General features: G+C 33.1%; 2 protein-coding genes across 4 annotated transcripts; one reads left to right on the forward strand and one right to left on the reverse strand.

Moving 5' to 3' along the window:
* Positions 1 to 1,032: 1,032 nt before the first annotated feature.
* LOC114713026 (UDP-glycosyltransferase 72B1-like) lies at positions 1,033 to 2,717 on the reverse strand. The gene has a single exon (XM_028897610.1). The coding sequence runs from the start codon at positions 2,667 to 2,669 to the stop codon at positions 1,239 to 1,241; it is 1,431 nt and encodes a 476-aa protein (XP_028753443.1). The 5' UTR covers positions 2,670 to 2,717; the 3' UTR covers positions 1,033 to 1,238.
* On the forward strand, positions 2,487 to 13,219 carry LOC114713028 (hydroquinone glucosyltransferase-like). Of its 3 annotated transcripts, none has more exons than XM_028897612.1 (2): positions 2,487 to 2,553; positions 11,668 to 13,219. In XM_028897612.1, the coding sequence occupies exon 2, from the start codon at positions 12,014 to 12,016 to the stop codon at positions 13,001 to 13,003; it is 990 nt and encodes a 329-aa protein (XP_028753445.1). In that variant the 5' UTR covers positions 2,487 to 2,553; positions 11,668 to 12,013; the 3' UTR covers positions 13,004 to 13,219. The 3 variants fall into 3 exon arrangements, with proteins under 3 accessions (XP_028753445.1, XP_028753446.1, XP_028753444.1); XM_028897613.1 differs by lacking the exon at positions 2,487 to 2,553 and adding an exon at positions 2,572 to 2,609 and having other exon boundaries at positions 11,724 to 13,219; XM_028897611.1 differs by lacking the exon at positions 2,487 to 2,553 and having other exon boundaries at positions 11,469 to 13,219.
* The last annotated feature ends 2,160 nt before the right edge of the window (positions 13,220 to 15,379 follow it).

Consider the following 15,379-nt stretch of genomic DNA (forward strand, 5'->3'; position numbering starts at 1 on the left):
TTTGTAGATGTCACAATACACACCAATTGGTTAGTTTAGTATTGGATACATGCAATCTGCATGTTTTTTTTTTTAAAAATTTAGATGAGCTGTAAAATTGGTGTAATTATATGTATATGAAGCTGTAAATGAAAGTTGGTTATAAACTAGTATGTTAAATTTTGATGTCATTTCAGTTGTAATATTGGCACCCTTCAGTGGCAATACACATTTCTTCATTTGTCACTTGTTGCACTATGACTTGTCAATCTATCTGCTAATATCAGTTTTGAAAAATGTGATTTCAACTTGCACAGTAGGTTATAAATATAATGACATATGATATCATCAATTCTTCTACACTAATTCATCGTGGTTATAATGTGATATAAAATTGTTATTAAAAGTCAATTAGTATTGATATGAAATTATGAAATTACTTGTCATTAAGTACACCATCACTTGTTTATAATTGTAGTGTCACTTGTCAATAGTTACATTATCATTTGTCAATTTATCTGCTGATACAATTTTGGAAAAAAATATAATTTCAAGTTACATAATGACATATAATATTGATAGATCCAAAATATTTTCAAAACAAAGGAGTTATTTTATTTTTCAAGAATTAATGATATAATTTCTTTCAACTCTTCATAACTTGGGCCTTCTTTTTATGTTTATCATTCTCACACTAACCCCAACATATCGCATATCATCTTCTTCATCATTTATAAACTTTCCCCTTATATAGGGGGAAAAAAATAATAGATGCTTTCCGAACGTGCTCACCATCTTTAATGTAAACCTACATGACACAATTATCATTAACAAGTGAAGCAACTATATTGACAACTATCGCGGCCTATATTGACAATTTTCTTTTTTTTTTTACTGTTTTTTTCTATTTGAATTACTAGGGACATTATTGCAGTCAAGTCCCTTTAAAACTTCAAAGCAATTATCATATTTTTAGGGACTTTTTTGCAATATTTTTTCTTCTGCAATTTCTTCTTTTGCACCCATTTTGAACTTTCATAGTAAGATTTGCACTTGAAAAAAGTATATGGTGTTGATAGATATTTTTGCATCTTAGCCCTTGATTCAATATGTGGACAACCTAGTAATAAGTAATAACTAACATGGAGGAAACACTAAAAATAACTGAGAATTGATTTTCCAATAAGGAATGATCAACAAAGATAAGAAGCTAGAGTAAAAAAACTCAAATAAAATATATAGAATGAAACAACGAGCATTTATTTTTCTTGATGGCCCCCCATCTTTCTCCAAATATGGGCAACCTGAGAGAGTGTCTCTGTAGAGGAAGCATCTTCTTTCATTGCATTAGCCGCAGCTTCTTTCAAATCCTTCATTTGTTTGTAAATATCCTTACCTTCTTCACCCTTCATTAATCTCTTTATCACCTCTTTAATTTCTTCCCTTTCCACTATTCCCTTTTCGTTGACCTTGGGCCTCACGGCCACTTTTAGAACATTATTTAGAATAATAGCATTCAGTTTCTGCTCTGCAAACAGTGGCCACGTTATGAGTGGCACACCATGTACAACACTTTCAAGGGTCGAATTCCACCCACAATGACTCAAGAATCCAGCCACTGAACTGTGACTAAGAATTTGAATCTGAGGCGCCCATGAAGGAACAACAAAACCTCGATCTTTTGTTCTCTCTAAGAAGCCTTTTGGCAAGAAATCTAAAGGGTTCTCATTTGAAGAAGAAGAAGCATGATAAGCAGCATTAGAAACCCTACTTGGGGCTCTCACAACCCATAAGAACTTTTGGCCACTTAGTTCCAACCCAAGAGCCAGTTCATTGAGCTGCTCTTGGGGGAGTGTCCCTCCACTTCCGAATGAAACGTACAAGACAGACCTAGGTGGTTGCTTTTCCAACCAAGTCATACATTCAGGCCTGTCTTTCTCATCTATAGAACCAGTTTGTGATGAGATGGGTCCAACCAGGTAGACAGGAGGACTACCACTTGTGTTATTTGCCAAGGCTTTTGCTGAACCTTCTCCCATTTCCACAAAGCTATTAAGCATGATACCATCCACAGAAGAGAGTGTTTTAGCACGAAGCACAACCATTTTGTATGCTTCACTCGATCGATCTTGAACAGGGTCTGGTAAATCTTTTCCATAGATTGGAACACAGCCAGGAATCTTGAAAGGTTTTGTACAGTCTCGAAATTCACCAACAATATCCTCATCTAGTTTCGGTAATTGCAAGTAGAAGGACAACAATGTAGCAGACCAAGGAGCAAAAACAAAGGACAAGATGTTGAGTTCCTTTGCGAGATCAAGTGCTTCGTACGCTAAAGTGTCCGCAACCAAAGCAGCCAAAGGAGGAGTTTGGGAACACATAGAGTTCAAGACCTCACGTAAAGATGGTAGGGACTTAGTGATAACTAGTTTGCTTAGGAATGCTGGAGCTTGTTGCTGTGGCAAGTCATTAATGGAGATTGGAGGAAGAAAGACAGAGTGAATATTGGAAGGAAGTGAATTTAGGTACGTTATTGAGGAAGTTGAAAGAGAGCCAAGAGAAGGAATTATGCAGGTGACATGAAGATCTGGATGAAGATGAACAAGTCGCTTGGAGAACTCAAGAACGGGGAAGAAATGGCTATGGGCTGTACTAGGAACAACGGCTATGTGAGTGATCGTTTTCTCCATGAGGATGGCTTTACGTTGAAAATGGCTGCTTATGAAAATTGAGTTGAAAGAGAAGGAATAGAGAAGTGTGGTTGCCTTCGTTCAAGAATTTGCCCCTGTTTACATATGACGAGAGATTTTACTGTATGGTAAATAAAATGCATATTAAAAGGACGTTGCTTGATAGGGAATGGTCCCCTTGCTGACAAGGTTCACGTGGTCGTGTATTAGGGAATAATTAACTGAGTTGTTAGTTTGTTAGATTTGTTAAGATCTGTTAGTTGACAACTGTCAAACATTAAGTTATATTAGTTGTATATAAATACTTAAGCTGGGGGCTGAATATGATATGAATAAGAATAATATTTTCATCAATTTGAGTTTACCGCTTTCTCTCTCATCTTCGACTTTCAGTGTTATGGTATCAGAGCAGAAACTCTGATTTTGTTTACTTCCTCTGCCGTTTTAATTCTCTCTTCTTGTTCTTAGTCTTTTCTTCCATGGCGAACATCTCGTCGTCTTCTACCTCTATTCTTCAAGATGCTATTTCTAATATCGCCAGCCCCTTCTACTTACACCCGAATGAGAATCCATCTTTGATCTTGGTTTCACCAGTTCTCTCAGGACCTAATTACCACTCATGGGCACGAGCTATGAGGATGGCTCTGCTCTCCAAAAATAAGATACGTTTCATCGATCGATCAACTCCTATTCCTAGTGTTACGGACCCGGTCTTTCCAGCCTGGGAAAGATGTAACATGATGGTATTATCATGGATTACCAGGTCATTGTCACCGACAATAGCTCAAAGCATCTTATGGATCGATCGCGCCTCAGATGTTTGGGAGGACCTCCGTGATCGATTCTCACAGAATGATGTCTTCCGGTTGGCAGATCTATTAGAAGAAATCCAAGGTCTCAAGCAAGGGGATCTGACTGTGAGTGAATATTTCACGAAGCTGAAAATCTTGTGGGACGAGTATCTGACCTTAAGACCTATAATAGCCTGTTCATGTAATCCGAAGTGCAATTGTGGTGCTGCAGAATCTTTCAAGAAACATTTGGAGCAAGATTATGTGATTAAGTTCTTGAAGGGATTGAGCGACAGATTTTCTGCCGTTAAGTCGCAAATAATGTTGATTGATCCTTTGCCGAATGTTAATCGGGTGTTTTCTCTTGTTGCACAACAGGAAAGAGAAATGGGATTTCAAGGGGCAGAAGCAACAACTTTACTCAGCAAAGCTGGTTATAATCGACTTCAGAATGCAGGAAAAGACAAGCAACAGTGTACTTACTGTGGTAAATTTCGTCATACTGAAGCTACATGTTACAAGAAACATGGATTTCCTCCGGGATTCAAGTTCAAGAATTCTCAAGTTCCTGCTGGTTCGACAAGTTCAGCTAATGCTATTTCATCTGGTGATCCTAAATCCAAAGATTCTTCTGAACCTAAGGTCGCTAATCAAAATTACAGTTTCACTCCAGAACAATACAAAAAGCTGTTGGCTCTAGTTCAAGCAGATCATTCATCTCCCCAATCCTCAGTCAATCATATCTCTACCAATGGTACATCCTATGCTTTTCTTATTCATTCTCCACATGCTCATTGGATCATTGATTCAGGAGCTACTGACCATATTTGTTTCTCTCTATCTTTATTCTCTTCATACAAATCTATCTCTCCTATCATTGTTAATCTACCAGATGGTTCACGAACAGTAGCCACTTATAGTGGGATTATTGAATTCTCAGATTCTTTTTCAATTCATGATGTTCTGTATATTCCAGAATTTCGTTTTAACCTCATTTCTGTTTCTAAACTCACAGCTTCTATTTCTTGCCTTGTTTCCTTTCAGAAGTTAAAGTGTCTAATTCATCTGCTGCCATCATGGAAGATGATTGGTTCAGCTGAAATGATTGAAGGGCTTTATATCATGAAGAAAAATGCAGTTTCTGTTGCTAATCACATCTGCACTATTCCAAATTGTGATACTCCTTTTGATCTTTGGCATTTCTGTTTAGGACATTTGTCCAAATCCACACTACATACTCTGCACCAGCAGTTTCCTTTCATTTCTCATAATCCTTCTTTTAATTGTTGTGATGTCTGTCATTTTGCTAAACAAAGAAAATTGCCCTTTCCTGTTAGCAATACTAAATCTGATAAAATTTTTAGTTTGTTGCATTTGGATATTTGGGGACCCTATCATATACCTTCTGTACATGGGCATAAATACTTTCTTACTATAGTAGATGATTTTTCAAGATATACATGGGTTTATCTCCTCCATAATAAATCTGAAGTTCGTTCTCATGTTAAAAATTTTGTTCAGCTTGTTGAAACACAATTTCACACATATGTTCAAACCATTAGAACTGATAATGGTTTAGAATTTAATATGACAGAATTTTATGCTAACAAAGGAATACTGCATCAGACTTCTTGTGTTGAAACTCCTGAACAAAATAGTGTTGTGGAAAGAAAACATCAACATATTCTTAATGTTGCTAGAGCTTTGTTATTTCAAGCTAGGCTTCCAAAAGTCTACTGGTCCTATGCTATTTCTCACGCCATTTATATCATTAATAGATTACCTACCCCTGTTTTGAAAAATAAGAGTCCGTATGATATTATACACCAAAAACCTCCTGAAATGAATAACCTCAAAGTTTTTGGTTGTCTTTGCTTTACTTCAACTCTTACTCAGCATCGCACTAAATTTGATAAAAGAGCAGAAAAATGTGTTTTTTTAGGATTTCAAGATGGTACCAAAGGTTTTATTACTCTGGATCTAACCACCCGAAAAATTTCTATCTCAAGGAATGTATACTTTTATGAATCTATTTTTCCCTTCTGCAATAGTGACATGCCATCATCACAACAGTCTGATTCAATACCTTTGCCACAAGAGCTACCCATTCTTGAATTTTCAGAAGAAACCAATACCACTTCTTCAGCAACTTCATCCACTTCCATTGAAAATTCCTCTGCATCTGTTCCTACTTCTTTACCTTCTCCAAGACGTTCTTCTAGACTTAAAAGACCACCATCATATCTGCATGACTATCATTACACCCTTCAATGTACTGCAGCTGTACCAGATTCCATGGAGGCAGGTAGCTATCATCCTTTATCTTCTGTCTTGTCATATAATCGTCTTTCTTCTAAATATAAAAATTTTGCTTTGTCCATTTCTGTTGATGATATACCTAAAACCTATGCCCAAGCTATCAAACATGAGTGTTGGCGGAAAGCTATAGAAGCTGAACTAGATGCTTTACAGCAAAATAATACCTGGGTGTTAACTGATTTACCTCCTGGCAAGCGTCCTATAGGTTGTAAGTGGGTCTTGGCAAAGAAATATAACTCAGATGGTAGCTTAGCTAGATACAAGGGACGTTTAGTTGCACAAGGCTATACTCAGATTGAAGGAGTTGACTATATTGATACTTTTTCACCTGTAGCTAAACTCACTACAGTTCGTTTACTACTTGCTCTAGCTGCTGCTCATAATTGGCATTTAAAGCAACTTGATGTAAATAATGCTTTTTTACATGGGGATCTTAATGAGGAGGTATATATGCTTCCTCCACCAGGTTTATCAGTTTCTTCTCCCACTCAAGTTTGTAAATTACAGAGATTCCTTTATGGCTTAAAACAAGCCAGTAGACAATGGTTTTTTAAGCTCTCTGAAGCACTTTTGTCCTGTGGATATCATCATTCTCAAGCTGATCATTCTTTGTTTATTAAGAAATCTGATACTTCTTTTACCGTTCTGTTGGTATATGTTGATGACATAATCCTGAGTGGTACTGATTTGGTTGAGATTAATCGACTTAAGGCTTATCTTGATAATTCTTTTAAGATCAAGGACTTGGGAGATGCTAAATACTTCCTAGGCTTTGAAATTGCTCGCAGTTCTACTGGTATTTCTCTATGTCAACGCAAATTTGCCTTAGACATTTTATTAGATGCTGGTTTTCTTGATAGCAAACCAGTCAAAACTCCTATGGATAGGGATCTCAAGCTTACTCAAGATTCAGGAATTCCTCTGGAAGATAGTTCATCCTATAGAACACTTGTTGGTCGCTTGTTGTATCTCACAAATACTAGACCAGATATATCATTTGCAGTACAGCAATTGAGTCAATTTGTACACAGTCCAACTGATGTTCATCTCCGAGCAGCTCACAGAGTTCTTCGCTATATTAAAGCTTCACCTGGAAAGGGTCTCTCTTCCTGCACAATCTGATCTACGTTTAAAGGCTTTCAGTGACTCTGACTGGGCTGGATGTGCAGATACTAGACGTTCCATCACTGGTTTTTGTGGTTTCTTGGATAAAGCATTGATAACTTGGCGATCTAAGAAACAACAGACAGTATCCCGTTCTTCTTCTGAGGCTGAATACAGGGCACTTGCAGCTACAACTTGTGAACTACAATGGCTTTCTTATTTGTTGAAGGATTTTGGACTTGCTCAAACGTCACCTGCCCTATTGTACTGTGACAGTCAATCTGCTAGACATATTGCAGCCAATCCTACCTTTCATGAAAGAACAAAACATATCGAAATTGATTGTCATCTAGTGCGTGAGAAACTACAAAAGGGATTGCTACATCTTCTTCCGATCAGTTCTCAAGACCAGCTGGCTGATATCTTCACTAAAGCACTTGCTCCTACTCCATTTTGTACACTCCTTTCCAAGCTGGGAATGATAGATATACATTCTCCAGCTTGAGGGGGGTATTAGGGAATAATTAACTGAGTTGTTAGTTTGTTAGATTTGTTAAGATCTGTTAGTTGACAACTGTCAAACATTAAGTTATATTAGTTGTATATAAATACTTAAGCTGGGGGCTGAATATGATATGAATAAGAATAATATTTTCATCAATTTGAGTTTACCGCTTTCTCTCTCATCTTCGACTTTCAGTGTTATCGTGTTTTGTTTTTGTTTTTTTTTTTAAGTTACAAGGGAGTGGACTCGAACCGTACACGCTCTATTGACCAAGCGACTAACTAGTGGTTCACGTAGCGGTTGGCACAACTCATTCTTATTAGTAGTTGCAATGATATACACTGAAACTTTTATTTATATGATTTATTTCATGTTTTTAACGACTACAAAAAATATATACACACACTTTATTGTAAAATAATGAGAGTTATTTTATTAATTTGTCAAAAAAAATATTGCACTCCCTAATCTAGCAAGAAAAAAAAGAAACACTGCAGAATCATGTGCCAGTATATCCTAAAATAAAGTCTAGTTTCATCAGAAGAAGAAAAAAAATTTAGTTATAAATTTATTTTAAAATATTTTGCTTAAAAAAAGACCGTTGGAACATTAAATGTGTGTGGCTGCTTTCCTTCAAAAAATCGAATCCTATTTATTCAAGATGACAAGACATTTTGCCATGTGGGTAAATAAAATGTACTGTGTAATAAAAGCATATGGCTTGACGGGAAATGGTCCCCTTCCACTGAAAAGTTTCACGTGGTCTTGTTGTCTTTTTCTCAAATTAAATAAGTTGAGATTAATCCGACGTTTTAATTTTCAGTAAGTGAAAAAGCTGACCACCTTTTATTTACTTTCTTTTTTATACATAAAAATAAGTTTAAGCAAATTGAATTCTACTGACTGGTCAAGGTCCATGCATTGATACATACTCATTTTTATCGAATTACTTACAGACGGTTCATAATAAGCAAAATCATTATTATATCTTCAACAATAAGATCTAGACAACTTATTAAGGCTGTGTTTGGGTGAGGCCCCAAACTATAGTTTGGGGAATAAATCACCCAAACACCTATCCAAAAACCAAAACCATAGTTTTGGGTCAAAACCATAGTTTTGAAAAAAGAAAATTTTTTTGCTTTTGGAGAAAAAAGGAAAAGTGTGAGAGCCTATATGATATATATCTTGTTATTTTTTTTATAAACATATTTTTTTATAAACATATTTAATGTTATATTTTACAAATATATATACATATTAATTATTTATTAATTATATTATCTTATGTATTATTAATTTTGTTAATAAAAAATATATTATGAACAATTTATTCCTTCAAATTAAAATATATCATAAAATCTATTTTTTCTGTAATTATCATATTAACTTATGTCTTTTTTTAATAATTTGTATATATAAAAAGTGCTTCTGCTAACAACTATCCAAATACTCTCACTTTTCAAAATCACTTTTTCATAAAATCTATTCTTTCAGAATTTATTCTTCTCAGAATTTATTCTCCAAAATCACTTTTTCAAATCACGGTTTGGTTTCATCCAAACACACCCTAAATATGAAGTAAAACGTCTTGGTTTAAAAAGCTTTTCTTGATGGATATTGAGCTGATATTTCAAATTATAAAAAGAAAAAATATTTTAACAAACGTACGTGACTTTTTGTTCAGACACCCCCCAGTAATGTTATTATTACTATTCGTACAATATCACGTGCTCCTCTGCAAAGATGCCGCCTGTTCTCAATCATTAACCTATTTTGTAATCATTTCAGATTTCAGATTTTTTTTTAAAATGAACAATATTGGTGTTTCTTTTTTTTTTTTTTTTTGCCAAAACAATATTGGCGTTCGGTGATTTCGAAAAGAAAAATACTTTTTTAACTCATTGATATAAGACCCGACTAATTAATTTTAATATGTTCAAAATTTTGTTAAGTTAATTATTTTTACTAATTTTTTTAAAAAATTTTTATAATAATGTGTATTATTTAGAAATATCATTTGATAAAATATTTAATATATGTAATTATTATAAAAATTATTTTAGAAAAGTAAATAAATATAAGAAAATAAAGTAAATTGAAGTGTTATATTTAAAATCAAATTAAAAATTAAATTGAATTTTATATTAAGTACCGGAGAATGGAGATAGTAATATTTATATTTCATTAAATAAACACAAGAAGATTATGGGAGTTGGAAAATAAGGAAGATATTTGTTCAAAAAAACAAATCATTCAAAAAAGAAAATAAGGAAGAGGAAACGACGACTATATATGATACAGGCTTTTATATAAAAATAATAATAAAACGATTATTTTAATTATTAACAAAAGTAAGATATGTTGGAGTAATAATATAGATCATTTTACTAATCAATATTAAAAATATAGTTGTTTTTATTTTTATCTTGCAATTTAATGTTTTTAATTATTAATTATAACTGCTAAAGAAATTGTCATATTTGACACTTCATACTTATTGGTTATAAAAAAAAAAAGCCTCAAGTAACCCGAAGCAAAGGTCAAATAATTATTTATTTGACGGTTATTATATTAACTGTAAATTAAATATAGGACAATATTTAACGGTTACATAGAAGCAATCATCAAATTGTTGTAATTATTAAAATTTCATAAATTTATAACAATTTGACTATTGTTTGAAAACATTCAAACAACCATCAAATAATTGAAGCAAATACTATTATAGTAGGAAAGCCCTTGGATGTCGATTAAAAATAGATTTTTCACAACATTTTTGAGGGGATGTCCGTGCTATTCAACGTAATAAATTTGAAGATTTTACATCGTTATGATCGCCACCGTGATGAGTGATCAGTGATTTTTTGTGGCCGTTGTTAAGAATAAGACGTGGAAAGATATCAACCATGTAGTTAAAAAAAAAAAAAAAAGGGGGGTGCAGTTGAAAAGCGGAGGCGGCTCGGACGAGGTGGAGAAAAGGATTTTAAAAAAAAAAAAAAGGTTTGTATTTCTTTAAAATACACTGGCTTGTATTTTTTAGAACAAGATAGCTTTTTGACTTTCATCTTTTTATTTTATATTATAAGGTGGATTAGGTTCTTTTTGCTGTGCTAAGAATTTCTAAATTAAAAACGATTCATGTGATTTTTTGTTTTTATACTAACTATTTTTTACATGCCTCTTTATCAAGTCTAAAAAAGATCTCAAATAGTTTTTTTTTTTCATTCCTATAAACTCAAACTCAAAACTTTATAGTACACTAAAAGTTATTTTCACCAAAACTTCATACTTAGGTGGTTATATAATTTTGAAAAAATCATAAAATTTGAAAAATCACAGATGAGAACTTATTTATAAAAATTATTACCAAACCCTATACTATAATTATTGAAACCCATAATAATATTATCACTGGACTTTATTTATAATTTTTCAAATTCCACAGTTCTTTTTTATGATTTTTTTTATAATTTTTACTTTTATTTAGAAAATTGCATACAAGAACTTGATTATAAAAAATTTATTATTTACTTATCAATTATTACCAAAATTAATATTAAAGTTATAATGGGTTTTATTTATAATTTTTTGGTGATTTTCTCAATATTTATTTTTTTGAAAAAGATACAAAATAATGGGTCACCTGTCATTTCATTTTCTCATGAAAATGAAATGACAGGCAACAACACGATGGGGTTGCCAAGAAAAAAACACATTGGGAATTAATACACCCTATCAAAGATATGCGGTGGAGAATTCTCCAAGGCTAAAAGAAAAAGTGATTTTATAATATTTTAATTTGTTTTTTTTAATTTTAAAAATCATACATGTAATCTTTTAACCATAAAATTCTTAAGTTTTAATGATAATCTTTTATAATAATTATAAATTTTTAAAAAATTAAATTTAATATTTTAGTATTTAAATTTTTTTATTAATATTTAAGATCTTCGTATCATTATTTTTTTTAATTTTAAAATTAAAAAACTAAAAATATATTTTTTAAAGATAAGAAATTAAATTAAAACCTTGTACAAATCAAATTAAAGATTCAAACATATATTTTAGTTTAATTTCATAAGATATCTCTTCTACTGCATGGGCCATCAACACCTCAAGACTTGAACTCAGAAGTCCCCAAATTTACGAGCTTCGATTTCAACTTTCAACTTTCAATAAGGCCTTGTTTTGAAGATTCCATGGAGAAAACAACCCATATAGCCGTTGTTCCCAGTCCAGGTTTTAGCCATCTGATTCCTATTCTTGAATTCTCCAAGCGACTTGTTCATCTTCACCGAGATTTTCATGTCACATTCATCATCCCCTCGCTAGAATCTCCTCCTCCTTCCTCCATAGCCTACCTTCAAAATCTTCCTTCAAACATCCAATCCATTTTTCTTCCTCCTATCTCCAAACAAGACCTGCCACAAGATTCGCACCTAGCAATACAAATTCAAGTCACAGTGACCAAATCTTTGCCATCTTTATGGAATGAGTTGAAGTCCTTGAATTCCAGATCTCCGTTGGCTGCCATAGTTTCAGACTCTTTTGCATCCGAGGTACTAGGTTTCGCAAAGGAGCTCAATGCTTTGTCTTTTCTTTACTACCCCTCGAATGCTTCAATGCTTTCCTTCTGCCTCTATCTCCCAACCCTCCACGAAGAGATTTCTGGTGAGTTCAGAGACGTACCAGAACCTATCCAGATCCCAGGTTGTCTCCCACTTCAAGGTAGCGATCTCCCAGACCCGGTTGAAAATCGATCCAATGAATATTACAAAATGTTTCTCCAACGAAGCAAGAGATGGTTATCTACTGTTGATGGGCTATTGGTTAACAGCTTCAAGGAGATGGAAGAAGTTGCTATAAGAACCTTCACACAGAAAGAAAGCAGTTATCCACCCGTCTATCCGGTCGGACCCATCACTCGAGCCGGGTCAGACAGTGAAGAAAACGGGTCAGAGTGCCTAAAGTGGTTGGAGAATCAGCCACCTAACTCTGTTCTATATGTTTCTTTTGGAAGTGGTGGGACCTTATCTCAAGAACAAATCAACGAGTTGGCTTTTGGCTTGGAACTGAGTGGCCAGAGGTTCTTATGGGTTCTTAGAGCACCAAGTAAGTCGGTGAATGCTGCTTACCTTGGTTCTACAAATCAGAATCCTTTAGATTTCTTACCAGAAGGCTTCTTTGAGAGAACCAAACAGCAAGGTTTTGTTATTCCCTCATGGGCACCTCAGATTTCAATCCTTAGCCATAGTTCCATTGGTGGGTTCTTGTGTCACTGTGGCTGGAACTCAATTCTTGAGAGCGTACAGAAGGGTGTGCCAATAATAGCGTGGCCACTTTATGCAGAGCAAAAAATGAATGCTGTTTTGTTAACTGATGGTCTTAAGGTTGCTTTGAGGCCTAAAGTGAATGAAAATGGCATAGTAGAGAGGGAGGAGATTGCTAAATTGGTTGAGAGTTTGATGGAAGGCGAAAAGAGTGAAGCGATTCGCAAGAGAATGAAAGATTTAAAAATTGCTGCTGCGAATGCAGTAAAAGAAGATGGTTCTTCTACAACGACACTATCTCAAGTGGCACTCAGATGGAAAACTTTAAATGGGGTACAATAAAATCCTATGCCTGTTTACTTAGTTTATTAGATTTTGTACTGGTTTATAAACTTTTCTTTGTAAATTAAATTGGCTTCCTCTGTTAAAAGTACCCGTCTTACAATTGTTAATATAATAAGTTTAAATGTTAATAACAAGTGTATTGTGGAAGTTGATACTAGTTAATATATGTCACGGTGGTTATTAATATAGCTAGTGATAAATCCCTATTTTATATATTATTTTGTACTTTATTTGGGGTCTTATTCATATTTGTTTGGGCGTAATTAGGAGCTAAAATGCATATTTAATTACATGGAAGGATAGTTTGGAAAAGGGAGAATCCTACAACAAAGAACTTAAAATTACTAAATCTCCTGTTAGAGAAGATCTAGTTCGAGGCATTATTGAACACAATCTAAGCACCTCAGCAAGCATTTAATTTATTTTTTTTTTTGGTGAATAGCAAGCATTTAAATTTTAACTCATCATGTTATGAAAAACTTTTTTTTTTTTTAATTATTCTATCAAACCCGCGTCGGGGTAGTGTAGGTTTTGTTTTTATATGAGAAGAGGTCACATAAGTGTGCGCTTTAGTGGTTTCATCATGGGCTAGACTAAGCCTAGGCCTTGAATCACCCAATAGTTTAGGTGCGCATTATCAATTGGGTTGATCCTCACTCACTTAAGGCCACTCATATTCTAACCGTAGCCCACATTTAACCTAACGCATAGCACATGGAGGACACTTGAAAAACATGTTCTGCATCGAAAAGGAGGAGGAACAAATCCCCATAATCCGTCGGAATCAATTTCAGTGCTCATTCCTTTGATGAGTACTCTAAGCTCATCAGATCTGAACTATTCATATCTCATTTGGATGGTTCAAATTTAATTTTTTTATTTTTATTTATTCAAAATAATTATTTTAATATGTATAGAATCTAAAATAGTGATGATCTCTTAACTATCATTCTTTCAAAAAATAGTTTTCTGTATTTAAAAATAATTAATTAAAGATTTTAAATCTAGACCATTTAAATCAAATATAAACAGTCCAGATCTAATGAGTTTAAGATGCTCATCAAAGTGATGAGTACCGAAACTAGTTCTTAATCCATCCCTCCCTTCCCTCTCTTCTTCACATCAGCTAGTTTAGTTTAATAGCAAGTATATGATGCACATTAGTTGTTTACATATACCGCATATCGCATGGTTGTTAAAGAAGTTAGTTTAGCTGTTAATAATAAGTATGTAGTGCGTATAGGTTGACATTAAGGATGAGCAACACATTTTAGAAAGCATCTATTATATTTCTTTGATATAGGGGGTCAATCTCTAAACGATATAGAAGCTAATATATGATATATTGGGAGTAGTATGAGAACAATAACATTAGATCAATTGTTGGAAAGGAAAGCGCCAAATTATTGTCAAATTCACAATTAGCTTGAAATTAAAACAAAAAAAGCTTATATTTGTGAAGATGTATGAAGCTGGCCATACTATCAAGACTTGCAAGAATTTATTTTATTATTTTTTCTGTTCTTAATGTATAACCTAATTGAGAAACTAATATTGGTCCTATATGTAAGATTTTGTTTACATATTTATCATTTTTTTCTAAATTAATCCAATTGATATTTTCCCAACAATAGTTAAGTAGGAGAAAAGGGAGCGAATTAAGAAAGATTTTAGGATGTTTTAGAAAAAACATATTATACTAACTAATTTAAATAACATAATTAATCTACTCAAATTAGTTAATTAGATCTTATATTAACGATTGAATAAGCACAGATTATGATATAAAGTGCCTTTTCCATTGCAAGTGCATTTTCTTGTTATTAAAATAACCCTTACTTGTTCACATTAACTGATCATTTTCGTGATAATAAAAATATGATATGTAGCCTATAGTTATAGTTTTTTTCATATTAGATGATTTGCTAATGCATGCACCCTCATTTGTCATTGCAATCACTGTAAGTTGGTTTTTAAAACTTAACTCTATTATATTGATTTACAAATTTTCATTTGAAGATTTAATTTTGGAAAATGAATACAATATATTCTCCATTTTAAGTTATACTACCTTTGGTTCTAAATATAAAAACTAGTTTGTAGTGTAATTTGCACTATAAACTAGCTAGTTCTCATATTTAGGACGGGAGGTAGTTATGCCTCAAGTCCTTAAAAACTAATTGAAGATTTAATTTGGTCCTAAACAATATATATATATATATATATATAAGGCCCCCACTCAAACAACTTTGTTTTTAATACTTATCCATTTTGCCTTCAAGTATTTCCTAATATAATTACACGTGTTAAAGTTTCCATTAAGAGGTAGTTTTAATTTAAATGATTAATAATGGTATTTTATTGTATTTTAGC

Source organism: Neltuma alba, unplaced genomic scaffold, assembly GCF_004799145.2.
Source record: "Neltuma alba isolate B1F8T4 unplaced genomic scaffold, ASM479914v2 tig00011409_pilon, whole genome shotgun sequence".
In the NCBI taxonomy this organism is placed as follows: Eukaryota; Viridiplantae; Streptophyta; class Magnoliopsida; order Fabales; family Fabaceae; genus Neltuma; species Neltuma alba.